This window comes from Cebus imitator, unplaced genomic scaffold (assembly GCF_001604975.1).
Source record: "Cebus imitator isolate Cc_AM_T3 unplaced genomic scaffold, Cebus_imitator-1.0 Scaffold44, whole genome shotgun sequence".
Lineage (NCBI taxonomy): Eukaryota > Metazoa > Chordata > Mammalia > Primates > Cebidae > Cebus > Cebus imitator.
The window spans coordinates 4,871,853-4,888,623 of record NW_016107359.1 but is presented as its reverse complement, the minus strand read 5'-3'; the positions used below and the strand labels follow the sequence as shown (position 1 = coordinate 4,888,623).

At 46.8% G+C, this 16,771-nt stretch overlaps 1 protein-coding gene, 1 long non-coding RNA gene and 1 other non-coding gene across 5 annotated transcripts in view; 2 read left to right on the top strand and 1 right to left on the bottom strand.

Moving 5' to 3' along the window:
• MTMR12 (myotubularin related protein 12) overlaps positions 1-3,997 on the bottom strand; it is a 91,921-nt gene extending 87,924 nt beyond the window's left edge. Inside the window, exon 1 of one of the 3 annotated variants that reach the window (XM_017526818.2) lies at positions 3,746-3,997. In XM_017526818.2, coding sequence (XP_017382307.1) covers positions 3,746-3,826 — 81 coding nt within the window. In that variant the 5' untranslated portion in view covers positions 3,827-3,997. The remainder of the gene's footprint in view (positions 1-3,745) is intronic. The other 2 variants (XM_017526820.2, XM_017526819.2) reach the window with 2 other exon arrangements.
• LOC119470922 lies at positions 384-487 on the top strand. The gene has a single exon (XR_005199899.1). It is a non-coding gene; the product is annotated as a U6 spliceosomal RNA (small nuclear RNA).
• Positions 3,998-4,199: 202 nt separating the features above from the next.
• Positions 4,200-15,948, top strand: LOC119470914. Its single transcript, XR_005199892.1, has 2 exons — positions 4,200-4,423; positions 15,784-15,948. It is a non-coding gene; the product is annotated as an uncharacterized LOC119470914 (long non-coding RNA).
• The last annotated feature ends 823 nt before the right edge of the window (positions 15,949-16,771 follow it).

Here is a 16,771-nt window from a genome sequence, read left to right as displayed (position 1 = left end):
AAAAAAAAAAAAAAAAAAAAAAAAAAAAAAAGACACAAAGAATACCCGAAAAGCACAGGCAACCAAAGCAAAAATGGACAAATGGGATCACATCAAGTTAAAAAGCTTCTGCACAGCAAAGGAAACTATCAACAAAATGAAGAGACAATCCATTAAATGGGAGAAAATATTTACAAATTATCTATCTGACAGGAGATTAATAAGAATGTGTAAGCTCAAACAACTCAATAGGAAAAAAATCTAATAATCCAATTAAAATGGACAAAAGATATGAATACACATTTCTCAAAAGAAAATATACAAATGGCAAAAAAAAAAAAAGTATATGAAAACGTGCTTAACATCACTGATCACCAGAGAAACACAAATCAAAACTACAGTGGGTGCTCGCTTCAGCATCACATATACTAAAATTGGAACAATATAGAGATTAGCATGGTCCCTATGCAAAGATGACATACAAATTCATGAAGCATTTCATATTTTTAAAAAATCTTTAAATATTAAAAAAATTATGAGATATCATCTCATCCTAGTTAAAATGGCTTATATCCAAAAGATAAGCAATAACAAATACTGGTAAGGATGTGGACAAAAGGGAACCCTCATACACTGTTAGTGGGAATGTAAATCAGTACAACCACTGTGGAGAACAGCAGAGCGGTTCCTCAAAAACTAAATATAGAGCTACCATATGATCCAGCAAGCCCACTGCTAGGTATATACCTAAAAGAAAGGAAATCAGGGCCAGGTGCAGTGGCTTACGCCACAATCTCAGCACTTTGGGAGTCTGACGCTGGTGGACTGCTTGAGCCCAGGAATTTGAGAGCACCCTAGGGAACACAACAAGACATCATCTCTACTAAAAATTTTAAAATTAGCCAGGTGCTCTGGCATGCACCTGTAGTCCAGCTACTTGGGAAAATCGCTTGAGTACAGGAAGTGGAGCCTACAGCAAGCTGTGATCATGCCACTGTACTTCAACCTGAGCAACAAAGCAAGATTCTGTCTCTAAAAAAGGAAGAAAGAAAGATCAGTATATCAAAGAGAAATCTTCACTCCCATGTTTATTACAACACTACTCACCATAAATAGATTTGGAAACAACCTAAGTGTCCATCATTGACAGATGAATGGATAAAGAACATGTGGTACATAGACACAAGGGAGTACTATTCAGCCATAAAAAGGAATAAGATCCTGTCATTTGCAACAGTGAATAGAACTGGAGGTCATTATGTTAAGTGAACTATGCCAGGCATGGAAGGACAAACTTTGCATGTCCTCATTTATTTGTGGAAGCTAGAAATTAAAACAATTGGTCAGGCACAGAGGCTCACAGCTGTAATCCCAGCACTTTGGGAGGCTGAGGTGGGTGGATCACCTGAGGTACGGAGTTCAAGGCCAGCCTGACCAATATGGAGAAACCCCATCTCTACTAAAAATAAAAAATTAGCTGGGCACAGTGGTGCAGGCCTATAATCCCATCCCAGCTACTCAGGAGGCTGAGGCAGGAGAATCCCTTGAACCCGGGAAGTGGAGGTTGTGGTGAGCCGAGATCACGCCATTGCACTCCAGCTTGAGCAATAAGACCAAAACGCCATACTCGTCTATAACAAAAAAAAAAAATTGAACTCATGGAGATAGAGAATAGAATGATGATTACCAAAAGCTGGGAAGAGTAGCAGGAGAAAGGGAAGTGGGGATGTTTAATAGGTACAAAAATACAGTTAGACAGAGTAAGATCTAGTATGTGATAGCACAACAGGACGACTACAGTCAATAATAAGAGTATAATTGGATAGTGTGCAACACAAAGGAAGGATAAATGTTTGTGGTGATGGATATCCCATTCATGTTTGTATGCCTGTATCCAAATATTTCTTTTTTCATTTTTTGAGATGGAGTCTCGCTCTGTCACTCAAGCTGGAGTACGGTGGCCCAATTTCGGCTCACTGCAGCCTCCACCTCCTGGGTTGAAGCGCTCCTCCTGCCTCAGCCTCCCTAGTAGCTGTGATTATAGGTGTACACCACTACACCTGACTAATTTTGGGGTTTCGCCATGTTGGCCAGGCTGGTCTGGAAACTCCTGACCTCAGGTGATCCACCTACCTCAGCCTCCCAAAATGCTACGATTACAGGTGTCAGCCACCACATCCATCCCAAATATTTCATGTATTCCATTAAATATATACACCTATTACACCCCCAAAATTTTTTTTTAATTTTTAAATGTTTTAAAAAGGCACAAAGAGAAACTGACTGTATTACTTACACATGATACTACAAGGGAAGCCTGCTGAAAATTTACTACCCTGACTCCACATCAAGTGCTAACAGGAAATGGTTTGTATTTTAATACTAGGACTAAAAATAAGACCGATTTTAAGAGCACTCTCCCCTGGAGAAAACACACTTATCTTGAATTTAAAGATACATATGCAAATGCTTCAGGCCCCAGGTGGTCTCATAGAAGCATTCCCTGATCAGATCTCTCATCCACAGCCCACGTGCTTCTGCACGACAGAGGTGGGAAGACATCTGCAACAAATTTGGTCCTGCTTCTGCACTTCTGCTGGAGAGAAGGGCAGAAATGAACCTTCACAAATCCAAAATGAGAAGGCATCTCACTAGGCATTTGGATTAAGAACTATTGCTCAAGAAGCCCTGAGCAAGGCCTACAAGTTCTGATCTCTCTAACCTCCTCTCCTTGTCCATGGGGCCTGTGCCATGCTAGCTTCCTTGATGCTCCACCAACCCTTCAGACATACTCCCACCTCACGACCTTCCCTGGGGGCTGTTCCCTCTACCTGGACGCTCTTCTCTCAGACTCCTCATATCTTCAAATCTCGGCTCAAATGCCACCTTTGCGAAGAGGAAAAAGATGCCTTTTCTTTCCCATGATATTTATCACCTCCTACTACACCGTATAATTTACTTAAATATCTATAATTCACCATTTTCTCCTCTCCCCCTCAAGCTCCAGGAGAGCTGAGTTCTCTGTCCTGTTCACTGATGTCTATCACAAGCATTTAGAACAGTGCCTGACACACACAGTAGGAGCTCAAGAAGTATTTTCTGAATGAATGAACAAACTTCTTGACATGAAGATTCAGAACAGTAAGTGGGTGGAAAGGACGATGGTGAGGGGATGAGGAGAAAGAAGCGACAGAGGAGAATTCCCAAGGGAGAGCCAGAGACTGGCGGAGGCCGGGCCGACCCCCGTTTCTCCCCTCAGCGCTGATGGGAGGCGTACTGACGTAGGTGCAGGGCATCCCGCCAGTGGCATCCGAAGCACTCACAGGCAGGGAGCGGTGGCTGGCGGGCTCCTGGGCTCACTGAGAAAGTTCAGCGGCAGGACAGACCCACGCAGGTTCCGGTCAGGCCCCCTTCGGAGCCCCGACCCCCGGTTCTTCCCGTCCCAGCAGTGCCCACAATCCCAGTTCCTCTCCAGAATCCCCATGGGAGTCCCGGGCCGCAATCCCTTCTCGGCTCGGGCCCCTCCACCAGTCGCCAGCGACCGGGCCCTGCGCTCGGGCACCTGCCTGGCCGTGGCGGGGTCCCCACCCCGGCCGGCGAGGAGGCCCAAGCGCGCCCCTGCGGCCTCAGCCCGCTTGGCCGCCCAGTCGCCCTGCACAAGGGCAGGAAGCGATCCGCGGCACTCCCCACCGCTGAGAAGGGGCTCCAGGCGCCCCATGCCCGGGCCGCCCCAGCCCGACGCCCCGCCCGTGCGGCGCCCCCTCACCTCAGGGCGTACGTACGACACGAAGGAGGGCTTGGGCGCCTTGGTGCCGCCGCCACCGCCGACTACCCCTTTCCCCAGCATACCGCCGCCGTGGGAAGCAGCGACGCGCGGGTGCAGAGGCGGCGGCTCAGGCTCTGGCTGGGGCAGCAGCGGCGGCCACCAGCACTAGCGGCTGGGGCTCCGCCCATCCCCAGGGCCGCTGCCGCCGCCGTGCCGCCCGCATCCGGCTCCGCGGCTGACACCGCTCGCCCCGCCCAGGCTCGTGGGCCCCGCCCACCCTGCGCGCGGCCCAGCGAGCCTGGAGCCCGCAAGCGGAGGCCACGCCCCCCCATCACGGCAGGAGGGTCTGACCCGCCGAGATCCACCACCTTCCTGCGGCACAGCCCGCCCTCATGCTTTCTCTGATTGGCCAGAGGCGTTGCCGGCTGACCCCCTTCTTGAACGAACCTGGAGAGATGTTTCCTCTAACCAATCCAGACAGCGTTCTCTCCGGACTTTCCGACGATTGGATGGGTGTCACCGTCGTCCAATGATCCTGCAGTCACCAAGTTGTCGTGAGCTGTGGTTCAGCGCAGCCGTTTTCTTCCTTTTGCTCGTGTCTTTGGAATAAAACGTCCAAAAGCAGGATGTATGGAATCTCGCTATAGCAGTTCCAAATTTACATCGATGACATTCAAGGTATTTTATTTTATTTTTATTATGTACTTTTGAGACGGAGTTTTGCTCTTGTCGCCCAGGCTGGAGTGCAATGGCGCGATATCGGTTCACAGCAACCTCCGCCTCCCACGTTCAGCGATTCTCCTGCTTCAGCCTCCCGAGTAGCTGGTATTACAGGTGCCGTCCAGCTAATTTTTTTTTTTTTTTTTTTTTGACAGAGTCTCACTCTGTCGCCCAGGCTGGAGTGCAATGGCACAGGCTAGGCTCACTGCAGCCTCCGCCTCCTGGATTCAAGCGATTCTCCTGCCTCAGCCTTCCGAATAGCTGAGACTACAGGCGCGTGCCAGCACACATGGCTAATATTTTTTATTTTTAGTAGAGACGAGGTTTTCAGCATGTTGTCCAGGCTGGTCTCGAACTCCTGGCTTCAAGAGATCCACCCGCCTCGGCCTCCCAAAGTGCTAAGATTACAGGCGTGAGCTACCGCGCTCAACCTCAAGGTTTATTATTTTAAATGTAAACAAAAGTGAGAAAAACGGATGACTCATGCCTCTAATCCCAGCACTTTGGGAGGCCGAGGCAGGTGGATCTCTTGAGGCCAGGAGTTGGAGACCAGCCTAGCCGACATGGAGAAATTCTGTCTGTACTAAAAATACAAAAATTAGCCGGGCGTGTTGGCAGGCGCCTTTAACTACTTGAGAGGCTGAGGCACGAGAATCGCTTGAACTGAGGTTGCAGGGAGCCAGGATCGGGCCACTGCACTCCAGCCTGGGCGACAACGAAAACCTGTCTCAAAAAGAAAAAAACAAAAAAGGGAAGACAAATCAAGTGTTAACAAGGCAGTAAGGAATAAGTTTGCGTGTTTGATAATAAAAGATTTGTCAACTTCATTTTTCCAAACTTTTTCCGCTTTATGTTTCTAACAGGAAGAACATCAAGAGCCCATAAGAGACTTATTTTTAACTCTACAAAGTTATTGATAAAACCCTCATTTTTTAGCCAAGATTGCAAAGAAGAAAATTCATTTCAATTCTACATTTGGTGCCAAGCATTGTTAGATTCAGATAAATAAGAACAAATCCAGATCTTAAGAAATTCAGTGTAGTGGAAAAAAACTGATAAATATATGCAGTTAATTTTTTAGGTGTTAGGCACCATGCTAAGTACTCTCAGTGACCTTGATTTTTACCCTCTTAATCTCCATTTGCTTCCCATTCCCAAATACACTGCAAGTAAATATAAAATCTTAGTGAAAAGAAATGTGCTTGCTTTTGCAAACAGAGTTTCAACACAAGTCCTGCAGCACGATTTCCAGCCAGATTGCCAATTATAAGCCTATTTGGTATATCTATGCTTCAGCCGCCACTGAGTTTCCTTATCTCTGTTTCCAGGTGACAAAACAGACATGCAAGTAATTTGGCCAGGTCTCAAACTAATCACTGAGAGAGCTGGGATTCCAATCCAGGTTAGTCTCATTTGAAATTCCAAGTTCTTAACATTATGATTATACAAATTAGGAGCACAATGAAAGTGTGGTCCATTCTATTGGGAAGTCCAAGTTGAAGCCATCCTTACAAGGTTGAGAAGAATTCTACACAGAAATAAAGTTATAACCAAGCATTAATCAGACTGCAGTTTGACCTGCTTCTTTGTATTAATAACTCAACGTCAGGTAACACTAGGTGCTGACCATTTGCATCTCTGTTGTTTCGATAGGTAGGATTTCTGGCTCTGGAATTATAAGGGTTTTGTTTAAGAACTGCTTAGGCAGATCCTAAGTTCCAGCAGAACAGCCAACATCAACCAGTTTAAAGACCACCCTCCCCAACACACACACACACACACACACACACACACACACACACACACACACACACACACACACACACACACACACACACACACACACACGAACTGAATCAGCATGAGAATACAATTTCTTCATCTTTCTGTCTCATGACTTCACCCTGCACTTTTCAACCAATCAATGATCTCCAACTTTGGTCCACTTAAAAACCCTTAAAAACCCTAGCCCCAGGCAGGGTGCAGTAGCTCACACCTGTAATCCTAGCACTTTTAGAGGCTAAAGTAGGAAACTCACTTGAGTTCAAGAGTTCAAGACCAGCCCAGACAACATAATGAGGCCCTCTCTACAAAACATTAAAAAATGAGCCGGGCATAATGGTGTAAGCCTGTAGTCCAAGTACGCAGAAGGTTGAGGTGGAAAGATTGCTTGAGCCCAGAATTTGAGGTTACAGTGAGCTGATATGTCACTGCACTCCAGCCTAGGTGACGAAGCAAAACTCTGTCTCAAAAAAAAAAAAAAAAAAAAAAAAAACCAAAAAAAAAAAAAAAAAAGGAGGAAAGAAAGAAATTCCTCATGGGGGTGTTAAAGAATAAATTTATTTGTCAAGACTAATATCACTTTATATTTTGCAGTTTTCACTTTTTGAAGTAGATGGCAGTGCAGATATTTAGAGACTGAGCAAATGTTTCCTTTCTCACTTTTCAGGGTACATTGAATTTCCATGACTTTTCACCATAGTTATTAATAAATGTGAATATGTCCAAGGCTGGCTTCTTTGGACATGAAACTAGTGCAGTCACACAGAATCTCACACTTAAGAAGGCTTGGAAACCGGGTGCAGTGGGATTGCACCTGTGATCCCAGCGCTTTGGGAGGCCAAGGCAGGCAAATCACTTGAGTCCAGGAGTTTGAGACCAGACTGGGCAACCTAGGGTGAGTCGGTCTCTAAAAACAATACAAAGAATTAGCCTGGCATGGTGGTGTGCACCTGTAGTCCCAGCTACTTGAGTGGCTGAGGTGGGAGGATCACTTGAGCGCTGGAGGCATCAATGAGCCATGACTGGAGTCACTCTAGCCTGGGTGACAGAGCAAGACCCTGTCTCAAAAAAAAAAAAAAAAAGAGGGCTTGGGGTTTAATCCTTTGTGGTTGTGGCTTTGAGCTTTTTTTTTTTTTTTGAGATGAAGTCTCACTTTGCTGCCCAGGCTGAAGTGCAGTGGTGCCATCTCGGCTCACTGCAACCTCTGCTGCCCTGGTTCAAGTGATTCTCCTGCCTCAGCCTACTGAGTAGTTGGGATTACAGGCCTCTGCCACTGCACTTGGCTAATTTTTGTATTTTTAGTGTAGACAGGGTTTCACCATCTTGGCCAGGCTGGTCTTGAACTCCTGACCTCGTGATCTACCCGCCTTGGCCTCCCAAAGTGCTGGGATTACAGGCGTGAGCCACCACACCCGGCCAGCCTTGAGCTTCTTAATAACTTTATCGTTGAGTTTGTGTTTTAAGTGAAGGGTAATGACTGATGGGTGATGGAGCACACACAAGGGGTCTTGGCGCCTCAGCTCATGCACAGTCCCACCTCCCAGCCCCTCCTCCTTCCTCTTGAGTGCCTGCTATCCCATGGCACTATAGCTCTCCCTAGCCAACTCCACAACTGCTGCCCACTTCTGCCCAGGGCAGCAACCAGGTCTGATTGCCCAGGGGTGTGGGAGGGTGGAGTCTCCTATCCCGCCATCGCCATCCACCCTCCCAGTGGGTTCCTGGGCACTGTCTTGCAGAGGATCAGGGTGAGGCACAGCTCCCTGACCCTCTCTGGTGTCTCTGAGTTAAGGTGGCAGCTATCCTTGCCCTAGGTTGGCAGTGCTTCAGCTACCGGCAGGGGCTTCCACCCACCCCTGTCCAGGTACCAAATATGGACTGGGTGGCAGAGGTGGCCATCCCTTAGGGGTCACCCATCCACTATGAGAAGGAGAGTTGACTTCCCCATCCCCTGGCTGGGGCCCCACATTCTCATTTTGTGCTTGGCCCTGCAAATGATGCAGCCAGCCCAGCCTATTCCCTTTCTTATCTCTGTGTCCTTGGGCAGAGTACTCCCTCTCTCTGTGTCTCTATTTCCTCACCTTAAAATGAGGGTGACAACAACAATAATAACTACTTCAAGGTGGTTAGGGGACTGTATTAGGTTCTCTAGAGGGACAGAACTAATGGGGTAGACATATACATAAAGGGGAGTTGATTAAGTATTAACTCACATAATTACAAGGTCCCACAATAGGCTGTCTGCAGGCTTCGGAGCAAAGAGAGCCAGTCCAAGTTCCAAAACTGGAGAACTTGGAGTTCCATGTTTGAGGGCAGGAAGCATCCAGCACGGGAGAAAGATGTAGGCTGGAAGGCTAGGCCAGTCTCTCTTTTCACATTTTTCTGACTGCTTATATTCTAGCAGTACTGGCAGCCAATTAGATTTCACCCATCCAGCATCCAGATTAAGGGTGGGTCGCCTTTCCCAGCCCCCTGACTCAAATGTGAATCTCCTTTGGCAGCACCCTCACAGACACACCCAGGATCAATACTCTGTATCCTTCAATTCAGTCAAGTTGATACTCAGTATTAACCATCACAGGGACTGTTCAGAAGATTAAACAAGTTGATTCAGATGATGTCTGGTATGCAGCAAGAACTAAATAGGTGATGGCTATCCTCTGTACGATCTCACCAAGTAGAACATAACTTACTCAGTTTCAGGGATCATAGGAGGAAAAGCAAAGTGACTCCTTCCTGCTAATTAACTGTGGGACTTTGTTAAAGAAATAAGTCAATCACCGAGACAATGGGTATTGCCAGGGAAGAAGGCTTTTCAGGTGCCGCAGCCGAGGAGATAGTAGATCAGTCTTAAATCCATGTCCCTGACCAGCTAAAACTAGGAGCTTATATAGTGGGGAAAAAATGTGACCATGTGTGGGAAAACAGGAATTAGGGAGGGCAAAGAAAGAGAAACTGGTCAATAGGAAGCAAGTGGTCCATTAAGCAATCCTGATAGATGAGGGGTTTGACATCTCATTGTCCAGATGTGGTGATCTGGTAAGTTTCAATTCCTTGTTACTATCTGGGAGGACTGACGGTTGGTTTCCTGAGAAAGGAACTCAGATAAGACAAATGTAACTTTTTCAAGTTTTTTTTTTTTTTTTTGTCTTTTTTTGTTTTTCTGAGGAGTGATTTACTTCCCATTATGTGGTCAATTTTAGAGAGGATGTGGCCATGCTCTGGCTCAGTCCTGTAATCCCAGCACTTTGGGAGGCCAAGGTAGGCAGATCCTTTGAGCCCAGGAGTTCAAGACCAGCCTGAACAACATGGGGAAATCCCCTTCTCTAGAAAAATACAAAAATTAGCCAGGCGTGGTGGCATGCATCTGTATTCCTGGCTACTCTAGAGGCTGAGGTGGGAGGATCACTTGAGCCTGGGAGATCAAGGCTGCAGTGAGCCATGATCATGCTACTGCACTTCAGCCTTCAGTCTGGGCAACACAGAGAGAGATACCATGTCTCAAAAAGAAAAAAAAAAAAGATTGAGAGCATCAATTTCTATGTTTATTCAAAGAAACCATAAACATCAGTTCAATAGGACAATTAGGCCAGTTTCAGAAGCAGAGCAGCCCTTACCAGACACCAAATCTACTGGTGCCTTGATCTTGGAGTTTCAGCCTCCAGAATAATGAGAAATAGATTTCTGATATCTATAAATTCCCAGTCGAAGGTGTTTTGGTAGAGCAGCAGGAATGGACTAAGGCAGGCTGGTGAGGGCTCCACCCCTCGGCCCGTGCCCACGGACCTAGGTGAGGACAGGCATTTCTGGTTTTGTGCCCAAATGTTGCATTTCTCAAGACCTCCCTGGCCCGCCACGCCCCCATCCTGTGCCTGTAAAAACCCCAAGACCCTAGTGAGCATGCACATAAAGTGGCTGGACATGGAGAGGAAGGAGCACACCAGTGGACAAAGACACAAGTGGCTGGATGTTGAGAGGAACGCGCCGTCGTAAGAGCACACTGACGCCAGGCAAGCCGGCAGGCCATCAAGCAGCAGAACGACGCGGGGGGCCGGGGGCGGGGTCAGAGGAGAGCCCAGGCCACTGAGCAGACTGACTCCAGGGAAACCACCTTCCCACTCCATCCCCTTCTGGCTCTCCCATCTTCTGAGAACTACCTCCACTCAATAAAAGCTTGTGCTCAATCTCCAAGCCTACATGTGATCTGATTCTAATGGTACACCAAGACAAGAAACCCCAGGATACAGAAAGCCCTCTGTCCTTGCCATAAGGCAGGGGGTCTAATTGAGCTGACTAGCACAAGCCACTTATGGACGACTACATTAAATGAGCACCCTATAACACATGCCCACTGCAGCTTCAGGAGCTGAAAGCATTCACCCCTAGGCACTGTCCTGGCCTTGGAGCCCCACAGCCTTTCCCTCTGCGTGTTCCCCATAGGGGTTTGAGCAGTGGAACACTTAAGAGGCGAGCCACACCCCCATCGCTCATCATCTGAGGGAGACAAGGGAACTTTTACCATTTCACTTCCAGAATCAGTTATGATGCAGTGATGAAAACCCATGCTTTTTTTCTTTTCTTTCTTTCTTTTTTTGAGATGGAGTCTTGCTCCATCACCCAGGCTGGAGTGCAGCAGCGTGATCTTGGCTCATTACTACCTCTGCCTCCTGGGATTAAGCAATTCCCCTGCCTCAGCCTCCCAAGTAGCTGGGATTACAGGCATGCGTCACCATGCCCCCCCACCAATTTTTGTATTTATAGTAGAGATGGGGTTTCATCATATTGTCCAGGCTGGTCTTGAACTCCTGACCTCAAGTGATCCACCCGTTTCAGCCTCTCCAGGTCCTGCGATTAGAGGCATGAGCCATTGCGCCTGGCTCCCCGACTTTCTTTAAAGGAAAGAAAGGGAATGAGTACACAGCACAAGCTAAAAACTGCTTCCATCTTGCTTTTTAAAAAGTTAATTAATTTATTTGCTTATGTATATTTTTTTCTGTCTTGCTTTTAAGGTTCTCTAGCTATCAGCATATTTTTACTTTGTCTTTAGGGTGTGAGGTCAAATCTCCTTTGGGAGAGTCTCCCAACTGATTGACAAATTCCTGTATGCTGAGGTCAAATAATTTTCCACCTATTCATAAACGCAGATGGAAGCCCCTAGACTTTGAAATATTTTACTTTACACAAAATACTTCATGAACATTTCTTTCTCCTAATGCTTCCCTAAGCCTTCTTGGAGAGTTATAAATAGGAACAAATCTTAGCTCGCATAGAAATGTATGCCAGACCAAGCGCAAATCCATTTCTTCCCACAGACAGCTGAAACTGACAGGCAGCAGCACACTCCCAGCTGGTGGGGAGCATTTTACTGTGGCAGGTGGTTGAAGCCTACCCAGTTGCATTTCCTCCTCTTGGGAGTCATTTGAAGCAGCCTATATGTGTGTCTTACTCATATGTATCTAACAGGTGCCTAGCACATAGCAGGAATTTAAAAAATATTTTCACCTGAGTGAGTGAAATGGCATTCATTAGCTGAAAAGCAGAGAGGGCAGTGACTGACTGAGCACAGAAGCAAGAATTAAAGCTCTAGTGCCCTGGTTTAGACCTGCAGTTTTCTTTTCCTTTAATTTTTATAGATACAGGGTTTTAACATGTTGGCCAGGCTGGTCTTGAACTCCTTGGCTCAAGCAATCTGCTGGCCTTGGCCTCCCAAAGTGTTGAGATCACAGGAATGAGACACCACACCAGGACTCCTGCCTGCACTTTTAAGTGGATACAAACTAGGACCTGTTTTTATGTATATATAATTTGTATATATATTTGAGGACTAAAACGCCTCTTGCCAAAATTCACCTTTAGCAAATGGTCTGGTGTCTGCAGACTTCCCTCTTCTTTCATTGGAACTAGAAAATTCCTTAACCTCTTACTACAACAAAGGGTCTTTCAGCCTTCCTCTGAAGATGGTGAGGAGCAGACCTGGATTAAAAAGCATTTGGATTGTTCTTAATCATGTGGTGTTGTAATATGAGGGCCTGCTGGGGAGGCTTTGTGGTGATTTATTGATTTTTGTTTTTATTTATTTATTTATTTATTTAGAGACAAAATCTGGTTCTTGACCCCCAGGCTAGAGTGTAATGGCACAATCTTAGCTCACTGCAACCTCCACCTCCTGGGTTCAAGTGATTCTCCTCCTTCAGCCTCCTGAGCAACTGGGATTAGAGGCACCTGCCACTACACCTGGCTAATTTTTATATTTTTAGTAGAGACAGGGTTTCACCATGTTGGCCAGGCTGGTCTCAAACTCTTGACCTCAGGTGATCCTTCTGCCTTGGCCTCCCAAAGTGCTGGGATTACAGGCATAAGCCTCCACATCCAGCCTGTTTTTATTTTTTGCGATTTCACAAAGCACACAGCCTAAGCTGGTTACATTGTGGGAGACTAGAGGAGCCTACTCTTTGTGATCTGTATTCTGCCTTCTTCAAAGCACAAGTCAGTAGCCTGGTTGGTTTATTCATTAAGTAGGAGTTACCATTGGTCCACTGTGACTCACCTCTTAGCCTCTCCCAGTAAGACTGGCAGTTCTCAAGAGCAGGGATGGTCTCCTTTATCATGAGCACCTACCCAACCACTGACACTACTCTGTTAAGTGAGTCCTCAGTGAGGACTGGAGAAATGGGGATTCTCATCCATTAGGGTGTGAGTGTCAACTGACGGGGCAAAAGGAAAGGTAATTTTGCAATATCTATCAAAAATAGTCTCATGGCCCAGTGCAGTGGCTCACACATATAATGTGAGTACTTTGGGAGGCCAAGGATCACTTGAGGTCAGGAGCTCAAGACCAGCCTGGACAACATGGTGAAACCCTGTCTCTACTAAAAATATAAAAATTAGCCAGACATGGTGGTGCACGCCTATAATCCCAGCTACTTGGAGGCTGAGGCAGAAGAATTGCTTGAACCTGGGAGGCTGAGACTGTAATGAGCTGAGATTGGGGCACTGCACTCCAGCCTGGGTGACAGAGCAAGACTCTGCCTCAAAAAAAAAAAAATTGTCTCAGGGCTTTAACTTCTAAAACTTTAGCCTACAGATATACATGTGTAAAGGCAGTAAACTTTTGTGGTTAAAGGCAGATATTCTGGACTCAGATTGGCTAGGTTCAAGTCCTGCCTCCATCAGTTACTAGATATGTGACCATTAATGATGCACTTATCTTCTTGCACCTCAATTTTCTCACCTATAGAAATGATGGTTGTGAGGATGATAATGGCAACTACCTCCCAGGATTGAATGAGTTAATAAATGTAAAGTGTTTAGAGTATTGGCAATATGATATGAGATCCAAGATATAGTGAGTGATTAAAGCAAGGTGCAGAGCAGCTTGCATTTGTAAAAAAGGGTGGATTATAGAGTACATGTATCTATCTCTTTTCCTTTTTTTTTTTTTTTTGAGATGGAGTCTCACTCTGTCACCCAGGCTGGAGTGCAATGGCACAATCTGGGCTCACCGCAACCTCCACCTCCCGGGTTCAAATGATTCTCTTGTCTCAGCCTTCTGAGTAGCTGGGATTACAGGCGCCTGCCACCATGCCCAGCTAATAGTTTTGTATTTTTAGTACAGACGGGGTTTCACCATGTTGGCCAGGCTGGTCTTGAACTCCTGACCTCATGATCCGCCTGACTCAGTCTCCCAAAGTGCTGGGATTACAGGTATGAGCCACTGCGCCCTGCCAATTTTTGTATTTTTACCAGAGACAGGGTTTTGCCATGTTGGCCAGGCTGGTCTCAAACTCCTGGCCTCAAGCTATCCGCCCACCTCGGACTCCCCAAAGTGCTGGTATTACAGGCATGAGCCACCTCATTGAATTCTTTCTGAATTCTTAAGCATCTAGAATCTGTTTGCTGTCTTAGCCTGTCCACGTGAATATGTCTTTGATTGACTGGACCAGGTTCGTGTCGTTTCTTCTTGAGAGCTACTGCGAGCTCCTCACAGTCAAAGGCCCCTCCTGCACTCCCTGATATGCCCTGTTCCCAAAGTGCTGTCCTCAGTGCTTTGAGTAGATCAGCAGATGGACAGAAAAGCCTTCAGGGCTTGATTGAACCACGGAAGCCAAGGGGATGAGGACACTGTGCCCTCTACAGGACGATTGCAAAAGTGGTGACCAGGAAGGTATTCTCAGCACAGACTGGGAAACTCTCCCACAAAGCTGCACAGGATAAAGGAAAATGACAAAGGAGGCTGGGCTGGGTCCTTCCTTGCCTGCTGTCTGTCACCAGGCCTCCTCTGAGCACACTTACTGGGCCCACAGCCACATGAAGCATGGAGTAGAAGCCAGGCTTGAGCCAGCTGCAGGCCACCCTGGGGGCCACAGAACTGTACACTCCTAGAGCTGGGAGAAAACTCATTTTGAAAGCGGGGTGCAGTCACAGGGCCTGGAGAAGTAAAACAACTCGCCCAGGATCACAGTGCTGTCAGCGGCACCCTGGCAGTTACTCTGACCATGTGACTTCTGAACCCTGATTCTGAGCCCCGTGGTCTGATGCAGGCAACTGAATCTGGTTATTTCTGAGCTTTTTCTTTGTCATTCCAGGCCTTATGAGCTAGTCAATCTTCTCTTCCTTCTAAGTTTTGTTCAGGGCTGAATAGGGTTTGAAAATCCGGAAGCACACAGCTCATTTCCAGCTCCTCTCTCTGTTTTCCTCCCTCTCCCCTCTGGGCTGAATTGAAGCCTCTAGGAGTGCACAGAGCCTCTATCTGAGGTGGGATGGGTGGGGTTGCCCATCTCCCTGACTTGGGTCCCAGGGCTGGTCTTGTCTGCTCCTCGAAGGGAAGGTGCTTGGCTCCGAGAGTGCTAACTCGGGCCTGCTGCCACTCCTTCCTGCTCCTGTGCAGCTCACTGGCTCGGTGCTTCCTCAGAGATGCAGCTAAGTCCTTTCTCACCTTTTGGATGGCTTATGTCTTGTCCTTGAACCAGTGTGCTCATTTCCTCTGCGGGGCAGCCTCTCAGTAGCACCTTGGCTCTGTCTCCTAAGTACTTGCTGTGTCTCACTTGAGGGCCGTGGAAAACTTGGGAGACATAGCGACAAGCTCTGTAGTGCCTGGAAAGGCCATGGCTCCATTTCAACCACTGTATACCATGTGTGTGCATGCGTGCACGTGTGCATGTGTGCGTATGTGCATGCAAGTGTGTGTGTGCCTGCGTGTGTGGCAGGGTCAAGCGAGTTGGTCAGCAGGTCCACCAGCTACAAAACTCCCAGACAGAGGTGCAGGACTCAGGCCCGCTCTTCTCTCATATCCCCCAAATGATAGGCAAACTGTGGGGCAGGTGATGAGTGCAATGACACTACCTCCTTCTCCCTCTGCTCTTTCCAGACCTGTGTCTCTCCCAGCTCAGAGCCTTCATGGGGAGTGTGTGTGTGTGTGTGTGTGTGTGTGTGCGTGTGTGCGTGCTGGGAGGGAAGGAGAGTTTGGGTGTGGGGGAGAGAAGTAGCAGCCAGAAAAACCTGTTGTGTTTCCCACTTAAATTTCTCTTGACTTATTCCAGGATAATAGAAGTCAAGTTCTGGCATCTGACTTGGGGGTGATCTCCATCCAGGAGATCAAGAAGCTTGTTGATGTCTCCAATTATTAATATTGACACAATTAAATGTTTTACATGTCATTCAACCAAACAAAGGCTACGCATCACAAATAAAAATAATGTGTTCTTCCTTCTGGATTTTACCTGAAATCAAAGCATTAAGTTTTGAGATCTGAGAATTTCTGGTTCTGCTGAGCTGATCAGGGAAGAGTGATGTGGGAAGTAAAAAAGTTCCTTTTTAAAGTTTCCTTTCTTGTTAAAGAATATGCTTGCTAATAACTTTGTTAAGCCCTATCCTATGTAGCTGTTAAACATGCCATGCTTATAGGCACGTAGTACATTCTATGTCCTTGCACTTTAACCAAAATATCTGTGCTGGATGTGCTCACAGGCATGTCCCAGCTCTCCATTGCTTTTACCTGTTTAGAAAAGTTTTAAGTTGTTAGTCAATCAGGTTTTAGTTTAGATTGTGAGGTCTGGCTCCAGCCAACAGAGATCAGAAACAGCAGTAAGGACGACCCCAAATGCATAAGGAAGAAATTTGTCTATTTTCCTTTATTCATTGTACACTCATGGCAAGATGGCTAGCAAGAGTACCTTTCCTGCAGTTGAGGAAGTAAAAATTACGTTGCTGAAAGATCCTTTATCTCAGCGCTGATTTTTCTTTGTGGCACCAAACATCTATTTCCAACAAATGAGAACAGCCAGGCTGTTTGTTCTTCAAGCTGAAGGAAGAGGGCACTGAGACAATCTTCTCTTCCTTCCAAGTTTTGTTCAGGGCTGAATAGGGTTTGAAAATCTGGAAGAACAGTGAGAGGAGACCTCTTGTCCACAGAGGAGAAAAGGGCCGCTGGAGTTTGGAGCCTAATGATCTTAGAAAGAAGGAAGTTGTTGCTGACTTAGGAGCTTGGGAGAACCTTCTCAAATAAAAACAGGCCAGGCAGGCCTCCCT